At 40.8% G+C, this 21,601-nt stretch overlaps 4 protein-coding genes and 2 pseudogenes across 5 annotated transcripts; 3 read left to right on the top strand and 3 right to left on the bottom strand.

Moving 5' to 3' along the window:
• Positions 1-1,704: 1,704 nt before the first annotated feature.
• Positions 1,705-10,848, top strand: LOC149096693 (uncharacterized). Of its 2 annotated transcripts, none has more exons than XM_089280787.1 (3): positions 1,705-1,791; positions 9,776-9,862; positions 10,123-10,848. In XM_089280787.1, the coding sequence occupies exons 2-3, from the start codon at positions 9,799-9,801 to the stop codon at positions 10,578-10,580; spliced, it is 522 nt and encodes a 173-aa protein (XP_089136913.1). In that variant the 5' UTR covers positions 1,705-1,791; positions 9,776-9,798; the 3' UTR covers positions 10,581-10,848. The 2 variants fall into 2 exon arrangements, with proteins under 2 accessions (XP_089136913.1, XP_089136912.1); XM_089280786.1 differs by having other exon boundaries at positions 1,711-1,787.
• LOC149096694 (uncharacterized) lies at positions 4,777-9,366 on the bottom strand (annotated as a pseudogene).
• A 2,979-nt stretch (positions 10,849-13,827) lies between the features above and the next one.
• Positions 13,828-14,657, top strand: LOC149096692 (uncharacterized). The gene is made up of 2 exons (XM_089280796.1): positions 13,828-13,912; positions 14,167-14,657. The coding sequence occupies exons 1-2, from the start codon at positions 13,849-13,851 to the stop codon at positions 14,625-14,627; spliced, it is 525 nt and encodes a 174-aa protein (XP_089136922.1). The 5' UTR covers positions 13,828-13,848; the 3' UTR covers positions 14,628-14,657.
• Positions 14,658-14,935: 278 nt separating this feature from the next.
• Positions 14,936-16,222, bottom strand: LOC149096691 (uncharacterized; annotated as a pseudogene).
• Positions 16,223-16,348: 126 nt separating this feature from the next.
• On the top strand, positions 16,349-17,785 carry LOC149096690 (uncharacterized). Its single transcript, XM_089280942.1, has 2 exons — positions 16,349-17,560; positions 17,774-17,785. The coding sequence occupies exons 1-2, from the start codon at positions 16,820-16,822 to the stop codon at positions 17,783-17,785; spliced, it is 753 nt and encodes a 250-aa protein (XP_089137068.1). The 5' UTR covers positions 16,349-16,819.
• Positions 17,450-19,956, bottom strand: LOC149096689 (uncharacterized). Its single transcript, XM_089281631.1, has one exon. The coding sequence runs from the start codon at positions 19,230-19,232 to the stop codon at positions 17,799-17,801; it is 1,434 nt and encodes a 477-aa protein (XP_089137757.1). The 5' UTR covers positions 19,233-19,956; the 3' UTR covers positions 17,450-17,798.
• Between the last annotated feature and the right edge of the window lie 1,645 nt (positions 19,957-21,601).

Genomic DNA, 21,601 nt, shown 5'->3' with positions numbered 1-21,601 from the left:
TCTGACCGACATGTTCAATTTTGTATTGCTTTTTTGTGGGGAAATAAGATTTGATCTCTGCTAGCTACAAGAGTTTAAATCGCTGTAAAGCACTGTGGAATAAAAAGTCATTGTTTAGGTAAGGGTGGAACCAGCGCCGGAAATGAACAGCATTCTCTGAAATGAAAGCTCCACGCATCGTGAAACGGAGCAAGTTCATCTGAAGTCAATTGAAACTTTTTGGGCGCTAATTGTAAAGAAGCATTATTAAAAAATTCACCATAACAGGAAGGGAAATTAACTTTCCTTGAAACAGGGTGCTAAATTTAGTGAAGGGAAACTCTAGATATAGCAATGGGTGCGAACGTCCTTAATATCACACTTTTGGAAGTAAAGATCGTTAACAGATTTTATTTGAATTCCTGGAACCTTTACATGAGAATAAGACATATTTTCTTCTCTCTTTTATTTGTCTTATGAAATTTTGGTATTAGATTTAACTTTACAGGATAAAAACGGATTTAATACCTCGTCAGACAAATTCTGGCGTTATACATTTGGAAGCAATGAACTTAAGTAGCAATAACAGCATAAAGTCATTACAAATTATAACATAAATAGGACCCTGCACGCGTTCTGATTGATCAAAAACCCATCTTTTATCAGAGTATAAAACATAGAAAAAGCGTGTTGTATTATTTTTTGCCACATTACTTCTATATCATAAAGCAAATTCGGAAGCCTAAGCCTATTTCGGACATTTGAGAACACTCGAGAAGTGTAGAAAATACTCGCCTGTGGCTCGTGTTTTCTACATTTCCCTCGTGTTCTCAAATGCCGATCGTGTTTTATCACAGTGTAATACACGGCTTAGGCTTCTGTAATTGTTAAATAATGATTGACGCTGCAATGCCTAATCTAATAATGACAAAACAAGTTGTACCTAGCACAATAACTACATACATACAAAAGCGCCAAGTGCATCTAAAGGAATTATAGAACAAAAGCAAAAGATAAAAAAAGACGTTCGTTAATATCATAATATCCAACTGGCCATTCTAGTTTTCTCGTTTATTGGTTTGAGTTTTCAGGACGTTCAGAGTCGGATGCCAACTTGTCTTGCCAATCGATAGGAATCGATGAGTTGCTTTTCTGCGACTATCGATTGATCATCGATTGATCGATACCAATCGATACCGATTAACTAATTTTATCGATTAATATCGATCCATCAACTGCTTTTCCGATCGTCAATGAGTTGACCCTTACTTTTTTCCCGTTTCGTGCTTAATTCGTGATTACAGAATCATTTATTATTAGGAATAGGAGGAGATCAAATTCTTTTTACTAGCTAAGTTTATCTTTGAAGAAAGAGCCTGTGATCCCCAGTGAAGACTTTGGAGTATCGAATTTAACAAGAAGTGTTTCAAAGTAGTGTTTCTTTTGACGATCCTGTGGCAAGGAAAACTGATGTCCCTTCCTGTTATTTTCCAATCTATTAATTGCCCAAACAGGATACATTTTAAATCCTCGCAATGTAGTGCGCCATTCCTAAAGTATTATTTACGACCTTTGTCACTGAAGCTGATATTTTGTTCATGTTGACCATGGCAATTTTAGTCATCCGGTCATCTCGTGACTACAGGTCATTCAAGTTGCGTCAAGTACGGAAGTAGGTTTATTATATGACGCTTTACAAGAAAAATTTTACTTTCACTTTTCCAGTCCATTCAAGGTGCAGCTTGCGTTCACAACACTGATTAGCCAAACCAAACGAGTGATACATCTTGGGACCGTAAAAGCCAATTGTAAGTACGTGCAAGTTCCCTGTTAGACTCCCATTTTAAATTTCATTCAAATAATTTTAGAACTCGGATTGAACCAATGTGAGTACGGTAATATATGTGTCGCATTGAACAAACTGTGTCTTTACGTGATCCAATGTTTTCTTATTTTAGTTTTTTACGTATTTAATTTAAAGTAAGTACTGATTTGATCATTCAGTGTTATCAACGGTGTAAATTCAAGCGGTTTTTCATATGCATTTATTTCTTAGTTAGATCTTTAAGTTTTTAAAAGTCGACTCATTAGATGTTCAAGCTGGAGGACTAACAAGCCTTATTTGCTCAAAGTTAAATGAAGTATCTTTCTACATGTCTATATACCTGGAGTTGAAACAGCAAATTCTAAGTCTTTAAATTCTTAAATATGTCGTATTCAAAATTGATTTGCCTGGCGAAAGACAATAAGTTCGGTAAATTGCCAATTGTAATTTGCAGTAGTCGCCAAACATCTATGTTCTTTGTTCTCGTGAAAGTGAATTTCTTTTTTTCCATGATCTGTAGCACACAAATTGAGAAATCTCCATCACTATAATTTGCTTCCCTAGTAAAAAAAGTAGCGTTTAGGATCGCAAATGTTTCACCCTCTATAAAGTTCTGCCCTGTTATCGTACCAATTGGAAAAAATGTTTTCACTGTAAACAATATTTTCCTTTGGCGATCGTTCACTCATTTCGTCTGATCAACATTTTTAATTTGTATTGTTTTTTGGGGGGGAAATGTTATTTGATCTCTGCTAACTACAAGGGTGTAAACCGGTGGAATGCACTGTGAAAAAATGCGTCACTTTTTACGTCAGAGTGGGCCAGCGCTGGAAAAATGAGCAACATTCTCTCAAGGAGAGATCCACACATCGTCAAACGGAGTATTTTAAGTTAAAGGAAAAAGTTTATTTCTTGCTCCTGATTGTAACAAGATTGGAAAATAACAGGAAGGGACGTCAATTTTCCTTGTCACAGGATCCTAAATTTACTGGAAGGAAACTCTAGATGCTAGTTGACCCTTATTTTTTTCCCCGTTTCGTGCTTAATTCGTGATAACAGAATCATTTATTATTAGGAAGACGAGGAAATCAAAATCTCTTCACTCGTTTAGTTTAACTTTGAAGAACAAGTCTGTTAGCCCCAGTGAAGACTTTGGAGTATCGAATTTAACAAGACTTTTGGGTACACGTAAATAAGAAGTGTTTCAAAGTGTTTCTTTTCAGCACGTGCTTGCCCGAAGAGGATACATTTCAAATGCTCTCGATGTAGTGGGACATTCCTAAAGTATGATTTACGATCTTTTTCACTGAAGCTGATATTTTGTTCATGTTGATCATGGCAATTTTAGTCATCCGGTCATCTCGTGATGCATCATACAAGATGCGTCGAGTATGGAAGTAAGTATATTATACAGCGTTTACTAGTAACATTTTACTTTCAGTTTTCCAGTCCATTCAAGGCGCAATTTGCGTTCAGAAGACTGATTAGCAAAACCAAACGAGCAAGAAAACGTAGAACCAATTGTAAGTACGTGAAAGTTACTGTTTAATTATGGGAATAATTTTAGGACGCGGATTAAACCAATATAAGTATGATAATTAATTGTTGCATTGAACAAAATGTCTTAGTATCTTATAAATTAAGTTTAATATAAGAAATTATTTATGTAGTTAGATATTAGAGTTTCCATAAATACACTCATCAACTGTGTAAGCTAAAGGCCTAACAAACTCCAGTTGCTCGTAGTTAAATTAAGTATCTATCTACCTGAAGTCTCAACGGGAAATTCCAAGTCTTGAAGCCCTCAGATATGTAATATTCAAAATTGATTTACCTGTCGAAAGAGAATTAGGTAAATTGCCAATAGTAGTTTACAGTAGTCGCCAAACTCGTTCTAATTTTCCTCGCTCTCGTAGAAGTGGATTTTCCCGCGGAGTGTTTTTCAATTTCCATGATGTGCAGCACACAAATTCAAAAAAAAAGGTTATCACTATAATTTGCTTTCCTTGTAGAAAAAGCAAGGGGTAGGAGCGTCAAAGTTTCATTTTTATAACTTGAAACGCTGTTATCGTGCCAATGGGCAGAATTTGTATCTGTTAATAGTATGCTTCCTTTGGTGATTTTTCACTAGTTTAGTCTGACCGACATGTTCAATTTTGTATTGCTCTTTTGTGGGGAAATAAGATTTGATCTCTGCTAGCTACAGGAGTTTAAATCGCTGTAAAGCACTGTGGAATAAAAAGTCATTGTTTAGGTAAGGGTGGAACCAGCGCCGGAAATGAACAGCATTCTCTGAAATGAAAGCTCCACACATCGTCAAACGGAGCAAGTTCATCTGAAGTCAATTGAAACTTTTTTTGCGCTAATTGTAAAGAAGCATTATTAAAAAATTCACCATAACAGGAAGGGAAATTAACTTTCCTTGAAACAGGGTGCTAAATTTAGTGAAGGGAAACTCTAGATATAGCAATGGGTGCGAACGTCCTTAATATCACACTTTTGGAAGTAAAGATCGTTAACAGATTTTATTTGAATTCCTGGAACCTTTACATGAGAATAAGACATATTTTCTTCTCTCTTTTATTTGTCTTATGAAATTTTGGTATTAGATTTAACTTTACAGGATAAAAACGGATTTAATACCTCGTCAGACAAATTCTGGCGTTATACATTTGGAAGCAATGAACTTAAGTAGCAATAACAGCATAAAGTCATTACAAATTATAACATAAATAGGACCCTGCACGCGTTCTGATTGATCAAAAACCCATCTTTTATCAGAGTATAAAACATAGAAAAAGCGTGTTGTATTATTTTTTGCCACATTACTTCTATATCATAAAGCAAATTCAGAAGCCTAAGCCTACTTCGGACATTTGAGAACACTCGAGAAGTGTAGAAAATACTCGCCTGTGGCTCGTGTTTTCTACATTTCCCTCGTGTTCTCAAATGCCGATCGTGTTTTATCACAGTGTAATACACGGCTTAGGCTTCTGTAATTGTTAAATAATGATTGACGCTGCAATGCCTAATCTAATAATGACAAAACAAGTTGTACCTAGCACAATAACTACATACACACAAACGCGCCAAGTGCATCTAAAGGAATTATAGAACAAAAGCAAAAGATAAAAAAAGACGTTCGTTAATATCATAATATCCAACTGGCCATTCTAGTTTTCTCGTTTATTGGTTTGAGTTTTCAGGACGTTCAGAGTCGGGTGCCAACTTGTCTTGCCAATCGATAGGAATCGATGAATTGCTTTTCTGCGACTATCGATTGATCATCGATTGATCGATACCAATCGATACCGATTAACTAATTTTATCGATTAATATCGATCCATCAACTACTTTTCCGATCGTCGATTTCCACCGATTGGACACCCCAGAATATGTTGGTGTGAGTCCCTTTTTTCCTACTCAGTGCTTGTCGAGACCTCACCTTGCATTAGATATATATTCGAAATGATGGCAGTTTGAGTTGTATTCTCGCCCTATTAACATATGAGCATAGGCGATGGAGAATCTGCTTTCGCGTCCCCGTTATTTCAGCAAAATAACAGTTGACAACTACCAGTACCACCGACAGTCGACCGATACACCACCGATTGCTGATTGCAACATATCGGTCGAGGTGTCGGCCGAGTGTCGACCGACATACCGACCAAGTGCCGACCGATAGTGTCGACCGACGGTCAATCAACTTGAAGAACATGTCGACCGACACTCGGCCGACTCTCGGTCGACAGACGCCTTAGTGCTTAATTCGTGATTACAAAGTCATTTATTATTCGGAGGATGATGAGATAAAAATGTTTTCATTCCCGTATTTTAAGTTTTGAGAACAAACCTTTGAACCGCCCCGAAGACTTCGGAGGGTAACCAGAGTTTTATGTACAGGTATACAAGACACGTTCCACAAAAGAAATATATTCTATGCGCGAAATCAAGGTCGATTTGTTTTAAGCAGAAACAGCATCTCTAATTTGAACTCACATGTTTGGCTATTGTTATTGTCTATTGTCTATCAACTTTATTGGTCATAAAATTACAATATAATTAAAAGAAGAAAAGGACCAATAGGAATTGCGCGAACGGGAAAATAAAGTTACCCATGCGAGGCGCAACCCTAGAAGCTAGTAAGAATGGTGACAGAAAATCTTAAATTTGATAAAAATTACAATAAAATCTAATAATTACTTATAGTTAAAAAATTATAGTTAAATCTAATTAATTACAATAGTTTAAGACAAGATGCGGATAATATTAGTCACAGAAAATTAAGAGCGGTGGCAAGGGCAGTTACGGAAGAGGAACCAGGAGCAGGGCATGTCAATATCATAGGTAGTGTCCAGTAAAGTGAAATAAGTGGCGTGCAAAAAATATTTGAATAAACTTGGGCTAGAAAATTTGTCTTGAGGGGCGGGATTACAGATAGTGTTCCAGGGTTTTACAATTCTATTGAAAAAAGAAGCTTGAAAAGTTGCGGTTTTACAGTAAGCAGGTTTTAGTACGAGGGTGGGGTTCTTAGAGCGGGACCGGCCATGTGTGGTAAAAGTAACATATCGTTCAATTTTTAGGTCAGTATATCCAGAAATACAGTTATAGAGAAATAAAAGATCTCTCAGTTCCCTGTCATATGTTAGTGGTAACAAGCGAAGAGTCAGCAATCGTTGTTTGTAGGACATCTCGCCGATTCTAGTTCTTAGTATCCAGCGAGTGGCGCGCCTCTGGACTCTTTCTAAGATTGTTCTCAAATTGACACTAGCAGGAGACCAAACTTCCGTGGCATAAGTAAGCTGTGACTTCACAAGAGATAGATAAAGTGTCCGCCTTACTTTGATGTCGGTCATAAGTGGGCAAGTTCTTTTTAAGAGTCCCAGCATTCTATTAGCCTTGAGTACAATACGCGTTACATGCGAGTCCCGCGTTAGATTTTAAGTAATAGTTACACCGAGGTCTTTTTCTTCCTGAACGCGTTGTATGTTTACCTCGCCAAGGTGATATTCATGATTTACAGGTGTTTTCTTTCGCGTAATTGTTAGCACTTTGCATTTGGAGGCGTTGAACTTCATATTTGATTCGTGGCTCCAGGTGTTTAAACTTGTCAGATCCTGCTGGAGAATAGCACAGTCCTTCACTGACAAAATAGTACGGTGCAGCTTGGTATCATCAGCATACAGAGCGGTGCTGGTTTGCTCATGGATGACATCAGGGAGGTCATTAATAAATATCACAAAGAGGAGTGGGCCGATAAGACTACCCTGGGGTACACCGGAAGTGACCGGTAGACGCTCAGAGGCGGTGCCGTCAATCACAACTCTCTGCGATCTGTCCTTTAGGTAGTCAGAAAACCAATCTAACAGTTGACCTGTGACACCGTACCATTTCAGCTTTTCAATAAGAATGACGTGATCAACTGTGTCGAAGGCCTTGGCAAAATCAAGGTACAAAATATCCGTCTGTTTATTTTTGTCGAGTGCCTCCCCAATTGAATGGAGTACGGATAAGAGTTGCGAAGAGCATGAACGGGAACGCATGAATCCGTGTTGTAAGGATGTAATAGATTGCGAGACATGGGAATAAAGTCTATTACAAACGCAGCGTTCCATAACTTTACTCACAATTGGTAAAAGTGAGATTGGTCTGTAATTTTCAGCTGGCTCTAAAAGATCTTTTTTATGAACCGGAGTAACATCAGCTGACTTCCATTCTGATGGGAACCGCCCAGTACGCAGAGAATGGCTGAATAGGGAACAAAGACTTGGCGCGATCTGCTCACTGCACTCTTTAAGAATACGCGCAGAAATTCCATCGGGGCCAGTGGCTTTTGACGGATCCAAAATAAACAAGCAATCTCTCACCTCGTTGAAAGATAGTGTGATCTCAGAAAGTTCCGTATTTATTCTCATGGGATACATTTGCAAACTGCGTGCTTTGTCCTGCTTGGATGATGTAAACACAGAGCAGAAATAAGCATTAAAAAGCTCAGGTTTTTCGGCTGCAGTTTTTGCTGATTTCCCGTCAAAGGTGATCTCAGTATTCGAGCCCGGTCGATGATGTAGGATAGCTTTGTGATAGTTCCAGAATAGTTTAGGGTTTTCCTTTAAAGAGCCTTCAATTTTAAGGAGATAGTCGCGATGTTTTTGTCGAACAAGTTTCTTGATTTCATTGCTTAAAGATCTAAGCTTTAGCTTCCGTTCCACGGTTTTGTTTTCACGATATTTCCTCAGGGCACGGTACTTTCTGCGTAATGCAGACTTAACTTCCCTGTCTATCCAAGGAGGAGAGTTGGTGTCTCTAATGGTCTTCATTGGGACACATTCAGCAACTGCTGCTAGAAATAAATCTTTCCACCGAGATCAATAGATGTCAACATCGTCGGAGTGCGACATGTCAGAAGGTAGCAGCTGTAGGCGACTTCGCAGATCGTCAAAATCTGCCCTTTTGTAGTCGTACGTTTTACGGCGCACACGCTTTGATCGCTTGAATTTCAGTCGGATAAAAAAGTCCACCAAATAATGGTCAGAGGGAAATTCATTTTGCAAAGGAGAAGTTGTAGAAACATGGTCTATGACTTCGGAGAAGTTACATAGAAGCAGATCAAGTTTGTTTCCAGCAATATGCGTTGGACCTTTGATAAACTGACGAAGAAAATTATCCTCCATAAGGTCAGAAAAAGCTTCCTCTTCCGCCGTTCCGCGTAAGCTAGTTGAGGTAGACTCGTCCAGTGACCATTTAATTGATGGAAGATTGAAATCGCCAACTAAGACCATACAGGCCATTTCGGAATTTTGTTGAAGAGAGTGGTTCAGCAGATTTAGATCGTCAGGACCAGGATCTGGATGATAAAATGTGTAAAGGATAACTGGTTTAGAGCTATCCTTAAACAGCTCAACGGCTACAAGTTCGATTTGTTCTCTCTCTAAGTCAAAGCGGCGGTTAGACCGGATGTCAATTTTAACAGCAATCAGCACTCCACCTCCGGTCTTTCCTGTTCTATCCTTACGATAGATGTTATACCCAGTAAGTATTTCAGATGATAGCACTGTGTCGTTGAGCCATGTCTCGCAAATGGACACAACATCGTACGAGCGGCGGTAAACCAACTGTTGTAAAATAGTTAATTTGCATATTTTGCACGAAGGATTACCATCAAGCGGGACGAAAGCTTTGACACTTCTTGCGTTTAAATAAAGGACGCTCAAACCGGCGCTGGTTTGATAGTTGAGCTTTCTTGGAGGTCCTGGGTTAGGAAAAATGTCGCCACTGATGGTTAAGCAGCTAAGTTGGAATGAAGAGGTGGAGTTTGGATAGCGACTGATCCTGGCACTAAAATATTTCTTGACTTTCATTCAGATGAAATCAACTTTGCACTGTCGTGAGCTGTTGTAGGTTGAAATTCGCCTCTGGGATCCATATGTGAGCATATTGGAAACCCCGGGAGTGTTAGGAATGCGAATATAAATCTGCCAGTCAAGAGTCCACAAGTTGAACAGCAAGAATACCAGAATTATTTCGGAGCGCATGGAGCGCATGGAGCCGTGACTGCCCGCCATCTTGGAATCGTTATTAATTAATTCAGTTGTCTGACAAAAGAGAAGTAAAGCTCCTTGCACTGCAATGCAAATCGACAAAAAAAAAATTCTTTTCGTTTTCAAAGCAATATTGATATCCTCTTAGATCTTTCTCTCATTTTGTCTGACCGACATTTTGTTTTGTTATCACTGAAGAAATAATATTTGATCACTATTGGGTAGAAGAAGCTGCAAGACGATGAAGATGTAAAGTACTGTGAAATATTTCATGGCTGTTTGTTGATCCTAATTTTCTCACTGATCCTTTGTTCTTACTGTTCCATTTTCCTACTGATCTTACGTTCCTACTTATCCCTTTGTTTCGACTTATCCTACGTTCGGACTGATTCTGTACTTCTAATCTCTCTGGTATGATTATTTTATTTTCTAGATTCTCGTACCGTGCTGCACATCATGGACCAAAGGTTAATTTTTGTGGCTATGATGCTCTTGATAGTCCCTTCCATTGCTGCATTGGGTAAGAAGACGTTTATTTTATTTATTTACTTTTTTTGTTTCAAATCTGTATCAGTTAAATTCAGTCGAGATAATTTTTTTTGGAGGCGGGGATAGCTGAAAGTGTGAAAAAGAAAGGAAAAGAGCATTGCAACTTGCAAAAAGAGTCAGTATTTAAGTACTAAACAATAGTTTGAAAATGACGCGATTTATTTTATAAATGTAAGTTTGTACATCAATTCACTGATTCATTTACTAACTCTTCCACTCATATATCTTTAGATTCCTGGGTCAAAGTGAATTCCCGTCCTATATGTTTTGGCGCCAAGGATAACACGTTTGGCAGTTTCAACGTTCCTTACGGTGGCAAGATAGCAGCTGTAAAATTGGTCTACCTAAGCGGTTACGTGACCTGCTCTAAAAGCGTATTTTCCTACTGGTCTTTCTGGGGCTGTGGTAACAATCCTTCAGTACCAAAACACGTTAATGTAATCATAACAACTCCAAGCAATACCATTATTACGCCAGTAAGCCCGTTCCTCAAGAATCACCCTGGAAAGTGGTACGAGTTACCCGAATATAACTCGTTTTCTCCTGAGATTATCCTGCCGCGTTTTTCTCCTTACTCGGTGAGCTCGGGCCAAGAGTTGCGAGTGTGGTATGGTGAGGATTTGGCGGGCAGCACTGAAAGTGACAATGGAGGACTGGTCTGCTGTGATGTTTATGGCCTCTATATCTAAAAATACTGGCACGTTTTCAGTTACAAGAATCAGGCAAATTTTTTGACTGAAAGTATTCAATTTTCACTTTCTAGTTGCAGCAATTAAGAGCTCAATTAATTTTTGTAATATTTAGTATTAGAGAAATTGCTTCATGTACTTGAAGGGAAAGGGAAACCGGAGATAAGAAATGTAGAAAGCTGTTAAACGAATGTGTTTAAAGTAAGTGATTTGATGGCAATATTATTGTACACCATAAGGCTAAGCACATAAACAAGCTAAAATAAAACGAGGACATAAATGAAAAAAAGTTGTTCATCGTTTCTCTTCTGCTTTACAGTTGCTAGGGTCATGACGGAATGCCTCATTTTCGAAATAAGGTGCAGAAATAAGGAGCAGAAATAAGGTGCAAAAATAAGGTGCAAAAATAAGGTGCAGAAATAAGATGCAGAAATAAGATGCAGAAATAAGGTGCAAAAATAAGGTGCAGAAATAAGGTGCAGAAAAAAGATGCAAAAATAAGGTGCAAAAATAAGGTGGAGAAATAAGATGCAGAAATAGGGTGCAGAAATAAGATGCAGAAATAAGGTGCAAAAATAAGATGCAGAAATAAGATGCAAAAATAAGGCACAGAAAAAAGATACAGAAATAAGGTGTAGAAATATGGTGCAGAATCCCGTGCAAAATTAAATGTGTAGCCGTGCAAGAAAAGTCACAATGTGCATGGAGCTGGGATTTAGTAGGGACTGCGGAAACCATTTTAAAATGGTAGGGCTAGGGCTAAGAAACATAGCCAACGAAAAATATGTGTCAGCCAGCAGTTTTGCAAAAGCATTTTGAGGAGATAATCTGGACGATCATATAAATTTTTTCTTTGTCAAATATGAAAAGGCCAAGTAAATCTCTCTTTACTATTGTTAGGACGAATTACAACAATGGCAGAAAAATGCTACTTGCTCTTTTTTTTCTTTATCCCGTAGAGTTAAGACCCCACATCCACAAATCTAAAAATATAGGCACCCAATGGGTACTTGTGTCTGCATGTATTGTAAACATAGCAGATTCAAAAATAGAGCTCGAAATGCAATTCAGGCGCACACGATAGTTTCCATAATTTCTAAACGTAGTGAGAGATGAATTTGGATCGGCTTTAGGGGACTAAAATTCACGATCAAGTATAACGCAGTTGGCGTGCAAATCTACCACGCCACTTGAAAATAAGTCATTTCCGTATTACCTTTAGCCTGTTTCACAAAGCGAGTCCAGGGGGGCCATCCTTTCAAATGAAAACGAGATTTCGTTCACATGCAAATTAAACTCATTGTCATATGAATGGTTGGAACACCAGGCCGGCCTCGCTTGGATAGTGAGGCTTGAGGCAACTCGGAAATGGGCTATTAGGCAATAGATTGACATGTAAGAATCAACTTTTCCTGTGTAAAATATTTTAATAAACCAATGCCAAATGGACGATAAAGGTAAAACGTCAAGTCTGCATAGGAGCCAAGTGCCCCGTCAGGCCGGACCTTATCCCGGTTTCTGCAGTGTGAAGCGACTAGGAGTTTTTTTTTTTTTTTTTCCACCATGGATGGGATGCTAGTCCATCGCAGGGTTACCCACAGCATTAAGTTCGCCGGTACCCATTTATAAATCTGGGTGGAGAGAGGCACTGTGAGAATAAAGCTGTGTCTTGCCCAATAACACAATGCAATGTCACCCTATAGGGCTCGCACACGGACCGCTGGATCCGGAGACGAGCGCACTAACCGTGAGGCCACCGCGTCTCCTACAATAAATTATTTACGTTAATGTGACAAGCTAACATATTAGTCTCCGAGAGCTTAAACAAGGCATGCAGATCAAATCCTGCAGGTGGTGGCCAAAACCGAGTAGCAACTGTTATGATTATGGACTGAAAAATAAACAATATTGATCGCAGCTGTTTCTCTTTTAGCTTTTAAAAATTCATCAAAGGAGAAAAAAGATATTGATGATAAAGAGCCACTTAGGTTTTATTTGAGCTAAGGTGATAATCGTGAGTGATTACCGAGAGTTGAGATCGAAACGATAAATAATAAACCTAGCTGAGTAAGTTGTACTGTGTTTCGAAAACTGAAGGCATACCGTATGCTCTACGTTTTCACCGATATACCAGAGAAAGTCGTCCTCAAAAAAAGTGTAAAAGTGTATGCAACAATGACGAGAGGTATTGTGGGTAGTCATAGTTATCCGTTGTTTGATTGAAGTTCACGGTGCATGATTCACTGTGACAGAATTTAAACACTATGAACTTAGGGGAAGTGAAGTGATACTCCATTTAAAAACACCCGACTAAAACAAACTTGATGCTCACATTTCAAGTCTTCTTTTCGTTCGACATGTTAAGATGGTGTGAAGTCAGGTTTACAAACACAGCCTGTTTTAAGTTGAAAGCTATCGTTAAAAGCTATTATACACACCCTTAACCTATCCTGATTTATTTGCACAGGCAAAGTTGACTCTCTGACAGTTTAAGTTATTGGTTATAAATAAAGCTAAATTTGAAAAGGTGTACATCGTTTCTGGGTAAACAGTTGTAGAAACACACGTTAAAAGAAAGCTTATATCACAATCTGTGGAAAAATGCTGTCGGTTTTAATTTATTTAGATGGCGTCCCCAAACCACTAATGGACTACGTTTTGACAACAAATTATCACAAACAAATGAAAAGAGTTGGCAATGTTTGACTTCACTCAATTAAGCAAATCCACAGATTACCTAAAAAGTCTTAAGAAAAACTCTTTCACTGAAGAAATTTTAATCACTGTTCAAAGAAGAATAAGTATTGACGGAGTAGTTATTATCGTCTCTTAGTATTGCTGAAAGCTTTATTCAAGTTATTTTTAATCGCTATTATTATTTTTTTGCTTTTTTTCGTTCTTCACCCAGTTTGGTGCTAAACTGACAACGCTGTTATTCTCTTCTGTTTTATGTTTAAGCTTTTTATCGCTTATTATCACGGTTAATTTAAAGTTAAGTGACTTAGCCGCTGAAAAGGAAAAACCTAGAATTTTGCAGATCTCCAATCTCAGCTATCAGTTGCAAGAACGAGTAATATTTCAGCTTTGGTAAAATTTTGATCCATCATTTAATCTAAACACCACCTAGATTCTCGTTCCATCCTACTACAGAAAATTATTTTCCGTATATTTACAGAACTAAGGACCTCCTTTTCACGATTTCATGATCAGACATTTCTCATCTCATTTCTATGGTTATTTTTTAGACTCCCGTACCGCACGACAAGTCATGGATCAAAGGCTACTTTTTGTGGCTATGATGCTTTTCATAGTCCCTTCCACTGCAGCACTGAGTAAGAATCTCTCTCTCTCTTTTCTTGTTTTTTGTATTTTTAATGAGTTTAATTTCGTCGAGATAAAGTTTTTTGAGGCGGGCAATGAAACTTCAAAGAAGAGTCAGTCAGTTTGGGTACGACAAGAGCGTCTTTTCGGTACAGTATTATGACTAATTGAAAATAACGAGATTAATTTTCATTCATTACTGATAATGTAGCTTTCAATTACTAATTCGTTCACTCACATATTTTCACTTTTCTTGGCTATTCAGATCCCTGGGTTAAAGCGAATATCCATCCTGTGTGTTTCGGCGCAAGGGATAGCAAGTATGGCAGTTTCGACGTCCCTTACGGTGGCAAGATAGCCGCACTAAAATTGATCTATCTAAGCGGTTACATGACCTGCTCTGGCCAAATTTCTCACTGGTCTTTCTGGGGCTGTGGTAACCATCCTTCAGTTAAAAAACACGTCAGTCTTGCCATCACAACATCAAGCAATGCCCTCCTTATGCCACCAAACCCGTTTTTCACGCACGCTGGGGGTGCTGGACAGTGGTCCGAGTTACCCGGATATAACTCGTTTTCCCCTGAGATTATCCTGCCGCGTTTTTCTCCTTACTCGGTGAGCTCGGGCCAAGAATTACGGCTGTGGTATAGTGAGGATTTGGTGGGCTACACTGAAAGCGATAATGCAGGACGGGTCTGCTGTAATGTTTATGTTCTGTACGTCTGATAACAGTCCTGGCAAGTTTCAGTTTCAAGTTTCACGTCTTTGGAGGCCGCGCAGTCGTCGAGGATTATGAGCGTGTTGGTGCTCTCGGAAAGCCATCTCACGAGCTTCAACCACCTTTCCACGTCGTGCTGCTCACAGACTATCACATCCATTCTCGGATCGTTTTCGCCAAGCCAGTGGTAGGTCTTGTTGTGCGTGAACGTCGGACAGATGAGAACGATGTAATCGAACTTTCCGCGGAACGGGCCGTAGAGCTGGTCCACCACGAACTTCGATTTGCCAGAATTAGTTGGCCCCACGCTGAGAGCGTTGAAGGGTATCTTGCTGGGGTCCATGTTCATATTCAATATTGCACATCTTCAAACTGTCTGCCCATAAGGCTTAACTGGGCGTCAGAGATGATGAATACGTGGCATTTCACGTCGCCTGAGCCTTCGGTTTTCCGCTCAATTTCCAGCTGGACACCGTCCGTACTGTTCACAATGCGCGTGCCGCTGCCGTGCATCGACTGATCCGCCATCGTGCGCATATCGATCACAAGCCCGAACCTGTCACCGGTGTAAAACTTTGTCATATCCATGTGCTCCGTTTTATTTTTTTCTTTCACGAACAAGTTGCGGGCCTCTTCCCACATGTCCTTGCCTTCGATGCCGTTGTTGTAAAGCCTGTTGGGCGAGCCGTTGACCGTGACGCTGACTTTCGTCAGATCGGGGAAGATGAATTTTTCTGAATCTCTGTCGCCCGCGGTATACGGCTCTACGAATAGGAGGAAGAGGGCTTTCAGTGACTTTCTTTGGGCGTTGACTTTGATGGTGAGCCTCGGGTCAACGTCTTTTTCGAAGGGCATCTCTTTGTCATGCATCACGTGGTCGTAAAGCAGCTCTTTGCCGCTGGTGTAAACGCTCCGCGCCTCGTCTGCCAGAGTCTTGCTGCGGATCATTTTGTGCTCGAGCTGGATGTTTTTCAGCTTGTATTTCAGCTTGGTTGTGTGTCGGTGCCTTTGACCACGTGTATTGCTTGGGCAAGTTTTACTTCGAACTTGAGGTCGTTGTAAAGGGCCTGGGGGTAGAAAACGCCGTGGTCGGTTAAGATCTGATGGTCAAGCCTGATCCGGTACTTTTTTCCGTATACCTCCGTCAGCTTGTTTTCAGCGTCGACGCCCGAGGTTTTCTTGTCTCCCGCGTCTGAGCGGATCTTGCACAGATCCTCGCTCTGAATCCCTTCGAGAATCCTGCTGTCGCGCTCTTCCTGCGAAAGGAAAAGGTCTTCGAAAGTTTTGTAGATGTCGTACCCAACCTGTCTTGCAGGATTCTTCCCGCAAACGTCACGACCAGCTTGTCAACGAGCGCCCGCGTGACGTTCTGGACGAGGAAGTTGTTGGCGTGCCCTCCAGAAAGGTCGATGTCAAAGACAAGCGCTAGCGAGCCCGGCACCAGAACCTCGTTCTCGTTCAGCTTGGGCACGTAAACGTACAGCGAATTGCCGGGGCTGGCTTCGGATGGGTTAAAGGTGATCCGCTTGACCGCGCGCTCAGCCTTCATGGCGTGTAAGGTCTTTTCGCTGTGAGTTGGGCGAAGGTTCTCTGGAACTGACATTGTATATAAAAACACCAGCGATTATTTCTAATTTGAAAAATACCTTGCTTGAAATATATTGCTATGACGGAAGGTGAAGGAACAAGCTTCGAAAACCCTGCTTATGACCCGTACGGTTGGGGCGACGATGATGAAGGCGGAGATGCCAACGAAACGACTCCTTTTATCCCAGGAGAGTCGTCTACGCCACATGGAAAAGAACAAGAAATTCCGATGCAGACAATGCAGCACGAAGAAAGCGGGCTGCCTGCAACTTCGTATGCGGAAACCTCTTTCACCGGGGCTCAGGCCCTGAGTGAACAAGCGTGGGTTGCTGCAAAAGGTATCTACCCGGACATGAGCTCAAGCGAGCTTGAGGTTTCATACAGCTCGAAGGGGAAGCTCGAAGTCAAAATGTTCGGAGCTGACAAAAAAACGTATGACCTGTATACCAAAAACAGGAGAACGGGAAAAGATCAGATTAATCCAAACCTTTCAAAAGAAGTAAAAGATGCTCTCGGGCCTTCCAAATACGAGAAGGTTCAACAAACTATATACGAAAAACGAAAAGAGCTCAAAGAGAAGCAATACGAAGAAAGAGAAAAAAATTAAAAATAAATGGATGAAATAAGAGAAGCAATAAAATTGAAACAAAGCCAGATAGAAGCTCTTGAAAATGCAGATGGTTCGCAAGAGGAAATTGACAAACTGAAAAGAGAATTGATAAGTCTTGAAACAGAACATCAAAAGGTTAGTGAAAAACATATTCAAAAGTTCGCAGAACAACAGGCGGAGAGAGATATTCAGTTTATCGAAGATTCAAAAGCTGCAGATTTTGAAGAAGAAGAAGAAGAAAATGCGAATGAAGCTCTCAAAGCAATAAGAAAACGAAAAGAGGCGCCGGACTGGCGAATCAGGCTTGAAAGAAACAAGGCTTTAGACCCTGATACGCCGCCTGAACAGATAGAAGACGCAAAAAACAAACTTCCGGAGCTTCAAGAAAGTTATGCAAAAATAACCGAAGAAGAAAAAGTTTTCCAAACGAAACTTGGTGTGAAAAGTGCCGCCTTGGGAAAAGAAATAAAAAATCTACAAATGGACAGAGAAGAGCTAGAAAAAGACAATAAAGAAGATGCGCAGATTTTAAAAGATGAAAATGCCGCACCTGAAGAAAAAGAGGCCGCGCGGGAGAGAATACAGACACGCAATGAAGAGATAAGGTCGATAACGGCTCGGCTTGAAGAATTGGGCGGAGAGAAGCCTCTTTTGGAGAGGGTCAAGGAGATCTTCAAAAAATATGGCGTGACATTGACCGCTATTCTTCTCGCCGCCGGGACCACAATCGGAGCTGTCATCGGGGTCCTCACCAGAGGTTTGAAAGCCACCGGCAAAGCTTTGGGAAATGGCCTCAAAGATATTGCCGCGAAACTCGGTTCTCTGCTGCCCGGGCTGATTGGCTCGATTGTGAGCTTCCTTTTCAAAGCCGCAGGCCAAGTCGTCGGGTTTCTGGCCGAGCACACCTGGCTGCTCATTCTTGCCGCGGTGGCCTTTTTGTTCGAAAAATATTTTAAGAAGCAGCGTTAACCAGCGGGGCCACTTACCTCCAAGCTATGAACAGAAAAGCCGATAAAACAACTACACCGACAATGACAGCCATTTTGTTAATTTCGTGTTGCGGTGTTTTATCTGGAGCCACGGGCTCAATTTTTTGCGCCGGTGGCTGCGCTTGTTGAGTTTCGGACGAAGCTGGTTTCCTGTGGGGTGGAACCACACGCCCCGATTCGGCTGTTGCGGCTTTGTGAATCGGGTTGGACGGATGGCTGTTGGGAGGGTTAATTTTTGAAGGGCCGCCTGCCATTAGTTTGAGCCCAGCTTTTTTTGTCTCCTGGTTTACCTCGTTGTTGACCCCAAGTTTCATCCCGGAGACCGCCTGTTTCAGCTTGTTGTTGTAACCGATCGTGCTTGCGGTGTTGATTATCATCTGCGCGGGCATGAGCCAGGCCATGGGGGCAACAGCGAGATTGAGCCTGACCTTCGCTTGGTCCACCGCGAGCTGGTACCTTTGCACGCTCGCGGCCAAGTCGGGCTGTCTGATCGCGTCTTCCATCAGCACCAGGAACTCGCTCTGGGCTTCTCTAGCCCGACCGCCAGAGCCGAGAATGCTGCTGCGGACGTTGACTTGCGCGCCAAGGATGCAGTAAACGAAAGCCTCGATTGACTCATTTATTCTCGACAAGCCCGCCTGCGTCAAATCATTCGCGGTGTTTGGCGCGAACCAGTCCGCTTGAGCTTCAGAAGCGGCCCCCGGCTCGATGAAATAAATCAAGTCCCCCTTTATTGCTTTGCCGCCTTCATCGCTAAATTTGTTCCATCCAGGGTATTTATAGTCAGTTTTTGTCGCGCCCGCGCCTGTCGCGTACACGTAAACGCTTCCCAGACCGTGGTTTTCCCCGTGCGTGAAGTGGAAATCGCTCGACGGGGCAATGCCGAACTCGCTGCATATCCTTTTGTAAGAAGCGACGTCGTAATGATTATTGTATTGGTTGAAAGGCGGGTCTCCGGGCAAAGCGCTCATGCTCTGAATACCTCCAAGCTGGTACAAAATGCGCCTGACCGTGAAGTACACGTGGAATTTGTAGAAAGCTCTTATCTGCGGGGGGAGATCCATCCCGCTGTCAAAGATTTCGCGAGAAACTCCGCACCCCTGTGTCGCGCAGAAAACCGCGAAGTTGAGCTGTTGCGGCCAATATTTCATGTCAGGCCCTCCTAACCAGTGTTTTGATGCGGTTCCAGACGTGTGCCTGAGTTTGGTGTTTTGAAATATTTCTCGGAATTTTGTCGTGAAATATTGATCAGGCGTGACGTATATTTGGATTGGGGCGTCGAATATTTTTTTCAAACTTTGCGCTTTGCCGTCGAAAGGTACGGCAGGGATGGGCAAGGAAACTTTTGAACCAAGCGGCGCCAGCTGGTAAGGAAACCCTCCAATGTCCCCCGAGCGCTTGTCTTCCAAACCGAGCGCCTTTTTCATTTCCTCGCTCCAATATTTTTTGTCTGAGCCGAAGACACTTTGAAGCGAGCCTGGGCCCTCTTTGAAAAAGATTTCTTCCGTTACGTTTTTCCGTCTGTACTCCCCTGAGCGACGAAACGCGATCTATCGGCCTTGGGAAAATGTCCCACAAATTCTCTCCATGCGTTTGCCTTGGCAATTGAGTCTTTTATCACAAGGTTTGGATTTTTCCACACATTCGCCATGTATTTTGAACATAATTTTATTTGTTGAATATAAAAATGGTTGTTCTCACTGTTGTTACGCAACAGAACGGAGAGACTATCTATTTTGAAGAACCGCTCCCAGGAGCAAGCTATGTCAGACTTTTGAGTTGTTCTTTTTTCAACTCGTGGCATAATCTGAGTCGTGTTGGCAGAATGTTTTTCAAAGGAACCGACGACGTGGTTGCATCATTGCCTCAAGGGCATTACAATGTCGAGAGCATTGTAAAAGAACTGCAATCCAGTTTTGAACATTACAAGAAAAAGGGGAAATTGGTCTTAGAAACGAATAACCCCAATTCTGTTCTTAAAATTACAACCGTCGCTGCCAATTTAGGCAACACTAATCAAGCGAAAGAAGTTTCCGTTGATTACAGTTTGGCCAATTTTCTTGGAATCGGGAGAAATATGAAGAAAGAAGAATATATCAAAAAGCTTAACAGCCCGAGTTGCTACTTTATCCACTGCGATCTCGTTGACTCAACAAAAACCTTTTTGAATGGAAAGAAGTCAGACCTTCTTGGCAAGGTTGACGTCAGAGGAAAGCCTTATGAAAAAGTCAGCTATAACATCGACTCATCGCAAAATGTTTTCCGTGACGCTTCTACAGACAAGTTCATAAACAGCATCACCATTAGCGTCAAAGATGAAAATGGTGAACTCTTTGATTTCAAGGGGTTGCCTCTTCTTTTTGAATTAGAGTTAAATTAAATTACTATATATACGCAATGTCTTCTGCAAATCTGTTGCCACCAAGTGCACCGCCTGACATCTATCCAAGCCTTCCCGAAACGATGAATGCCGAGAATTTCCGGCTAACCGAGATAAGCAGAATTGATAAAGAAATATCTGCTGAGGTCGAGCATTACAGGCTTGTGTTGAAAAAAATACAAAAAAGCCCGGAAAGCGCTTCATTATTCCCGGTTGGCCTTGGCGCCTTCACGGCAGTTCTGTCTTCTGGGGCTGTTGCAACATCACTCACCGGTGTTGGAATTGTTGTCGGCGCGCCTGTTGCCGCGATAGCCGCTTTATCTGGCGCAGTTTCCACTGGCCTGTCCGTTGTCAACAAGAAGCTTGAACGCAAAGTCAATAAGCACAGGAGAATCCATTCTCTGGCTATTGCAAAACATGACTCGATTAACCTCGCCGTCTCACAGGCTCTTAATGATAATCGGGTTTCTGACACGGAGTTTCAACTGATCACACGTGAAATGCAGAAATATCGCCAGCTTAAAGAGACCTTACGCTCGAACTTTGCGCAAATACAGACAAGTCCAATCCAGCCAGATATCGTAAAAATAAGAAACCAGGTTCGGGAAGAATATAGAAAAAAACTTGCAGATTTGAACTAAATTTTGAGCGAAAACACACAAAACTTTCTCTTTGTCTTATCAAAAACAGGTGATTGTGATATTTGTCATGTCACAAAAATAGCCTTGAACTTTCTTGAAGGTTACTCACTTCACGCAGTCAAGTGCGAAATAGGGAAAAAAAACCCGATCAGCTGTTTCTTTTTATCGCTCTAGTGAAGTCTCTTTCCCTTACCAAAACAACCCTATTTTTAAACTTATTTTAAAGCACTTAAAATGTATTTTGATGATTTAAACACTGTTTTGAGGCCATCGTTATGTATTTAAAAGGTACTTTACAAAAAATTTCAAATTGTGGTGAGTGTTTAAATTATATTTCAACGTATATTTAAACTGTATTCCACAACAACGATAAGTTGTACCTTACCAAAACAGCTGTATTTTTAAACTGATTTTAAACTGTTTTGAACGTATTTTGACGATTTAAACAGTATTTTGAAGTCACTATAGGGTATTTTTGTGCTATTTTGTACAAAATTCAAAATTTTGCTTCTTGTTTGTAATGTATTTCAAGTATAGTTAAAACCTACTTCATGACATTGGAATGATTTTCACTGTTTTTAACGTAGTTTGAGCTCAAAACAGGGTTTAAATAGGGGATTTAAAATCTATTTTAATACTATGGCCACAAAAATTTCGTTCAAACAGTTTAAAAATTCTAGTTAAACCCTGTTTTGAAAGTTATGTTGGCAATGGCTGTAGGTTTAAAAAGTATTTTACAAATTTTCAGTGTTGAAATAGTCTTTAAATAGGATAT

Source organism: Orbicella faveolata, unplaced genomic scaffold (assembly GCF_042242905.1).
Source record: "Orbicella faveolata isolate gen_17 unplaced genomic scaffold, um_ofav_v1 contig_48, whole genome shotgun sequence".
NCBI classification, from domain to species: domain Eukaryota; kingdom Metazoa; phylum Cnidaria; class Anthozoa; order Scleractinia; family Merulinidae; genus Orbicella; species Orbicella faveolata.
This window is presented reverse-complemented; position numbering and strand designations above follow the sequence as displayed.

Coding starts and splice junctions, on each gene's coding strand:
- LOC149096690 (XM_089280942.1), top strand. CDS start 16,820: ATGGATGAAATAAGAGAAGCAATAAAATTGAAACAAAGCCAGATAGAA.
- LOC149096689 (XM_089281631.1), bottom strand. CDS start 19,232: ATGAAAAAGGCGCTCGGTTTGGAAGACAAGCGCTCGGGGGACATTGGA.
- LOC149096692 (XM_089280796.1), top strand. CDS start 13,849: ATGGATCAAAGGCTACTTTTTGTGGCTATGATGCTTTTCATAGTCCCT. Junction 13,913..14,166: donor CCCTTCCACTGCAGCACTGA/GTAAGAATCTCT, acceptor TTGGCTATTCAG/ATCCCTGGGTTAAAGCGAAT.
- LOC149096693 (XM_089280787.1), top strand. CDS start 9,799: ATGGACCAAAGGTTAATTTTTGTGGCTATGATGCTCTTGATAGTCCCT. Junction 9,863..10,122: donor CCCTTCCATTGCTGCATTGG/GTAAGAAGACGT, acceptor ATATATCTTTAG/ATTCCTGGGTCAAAGTGAAT.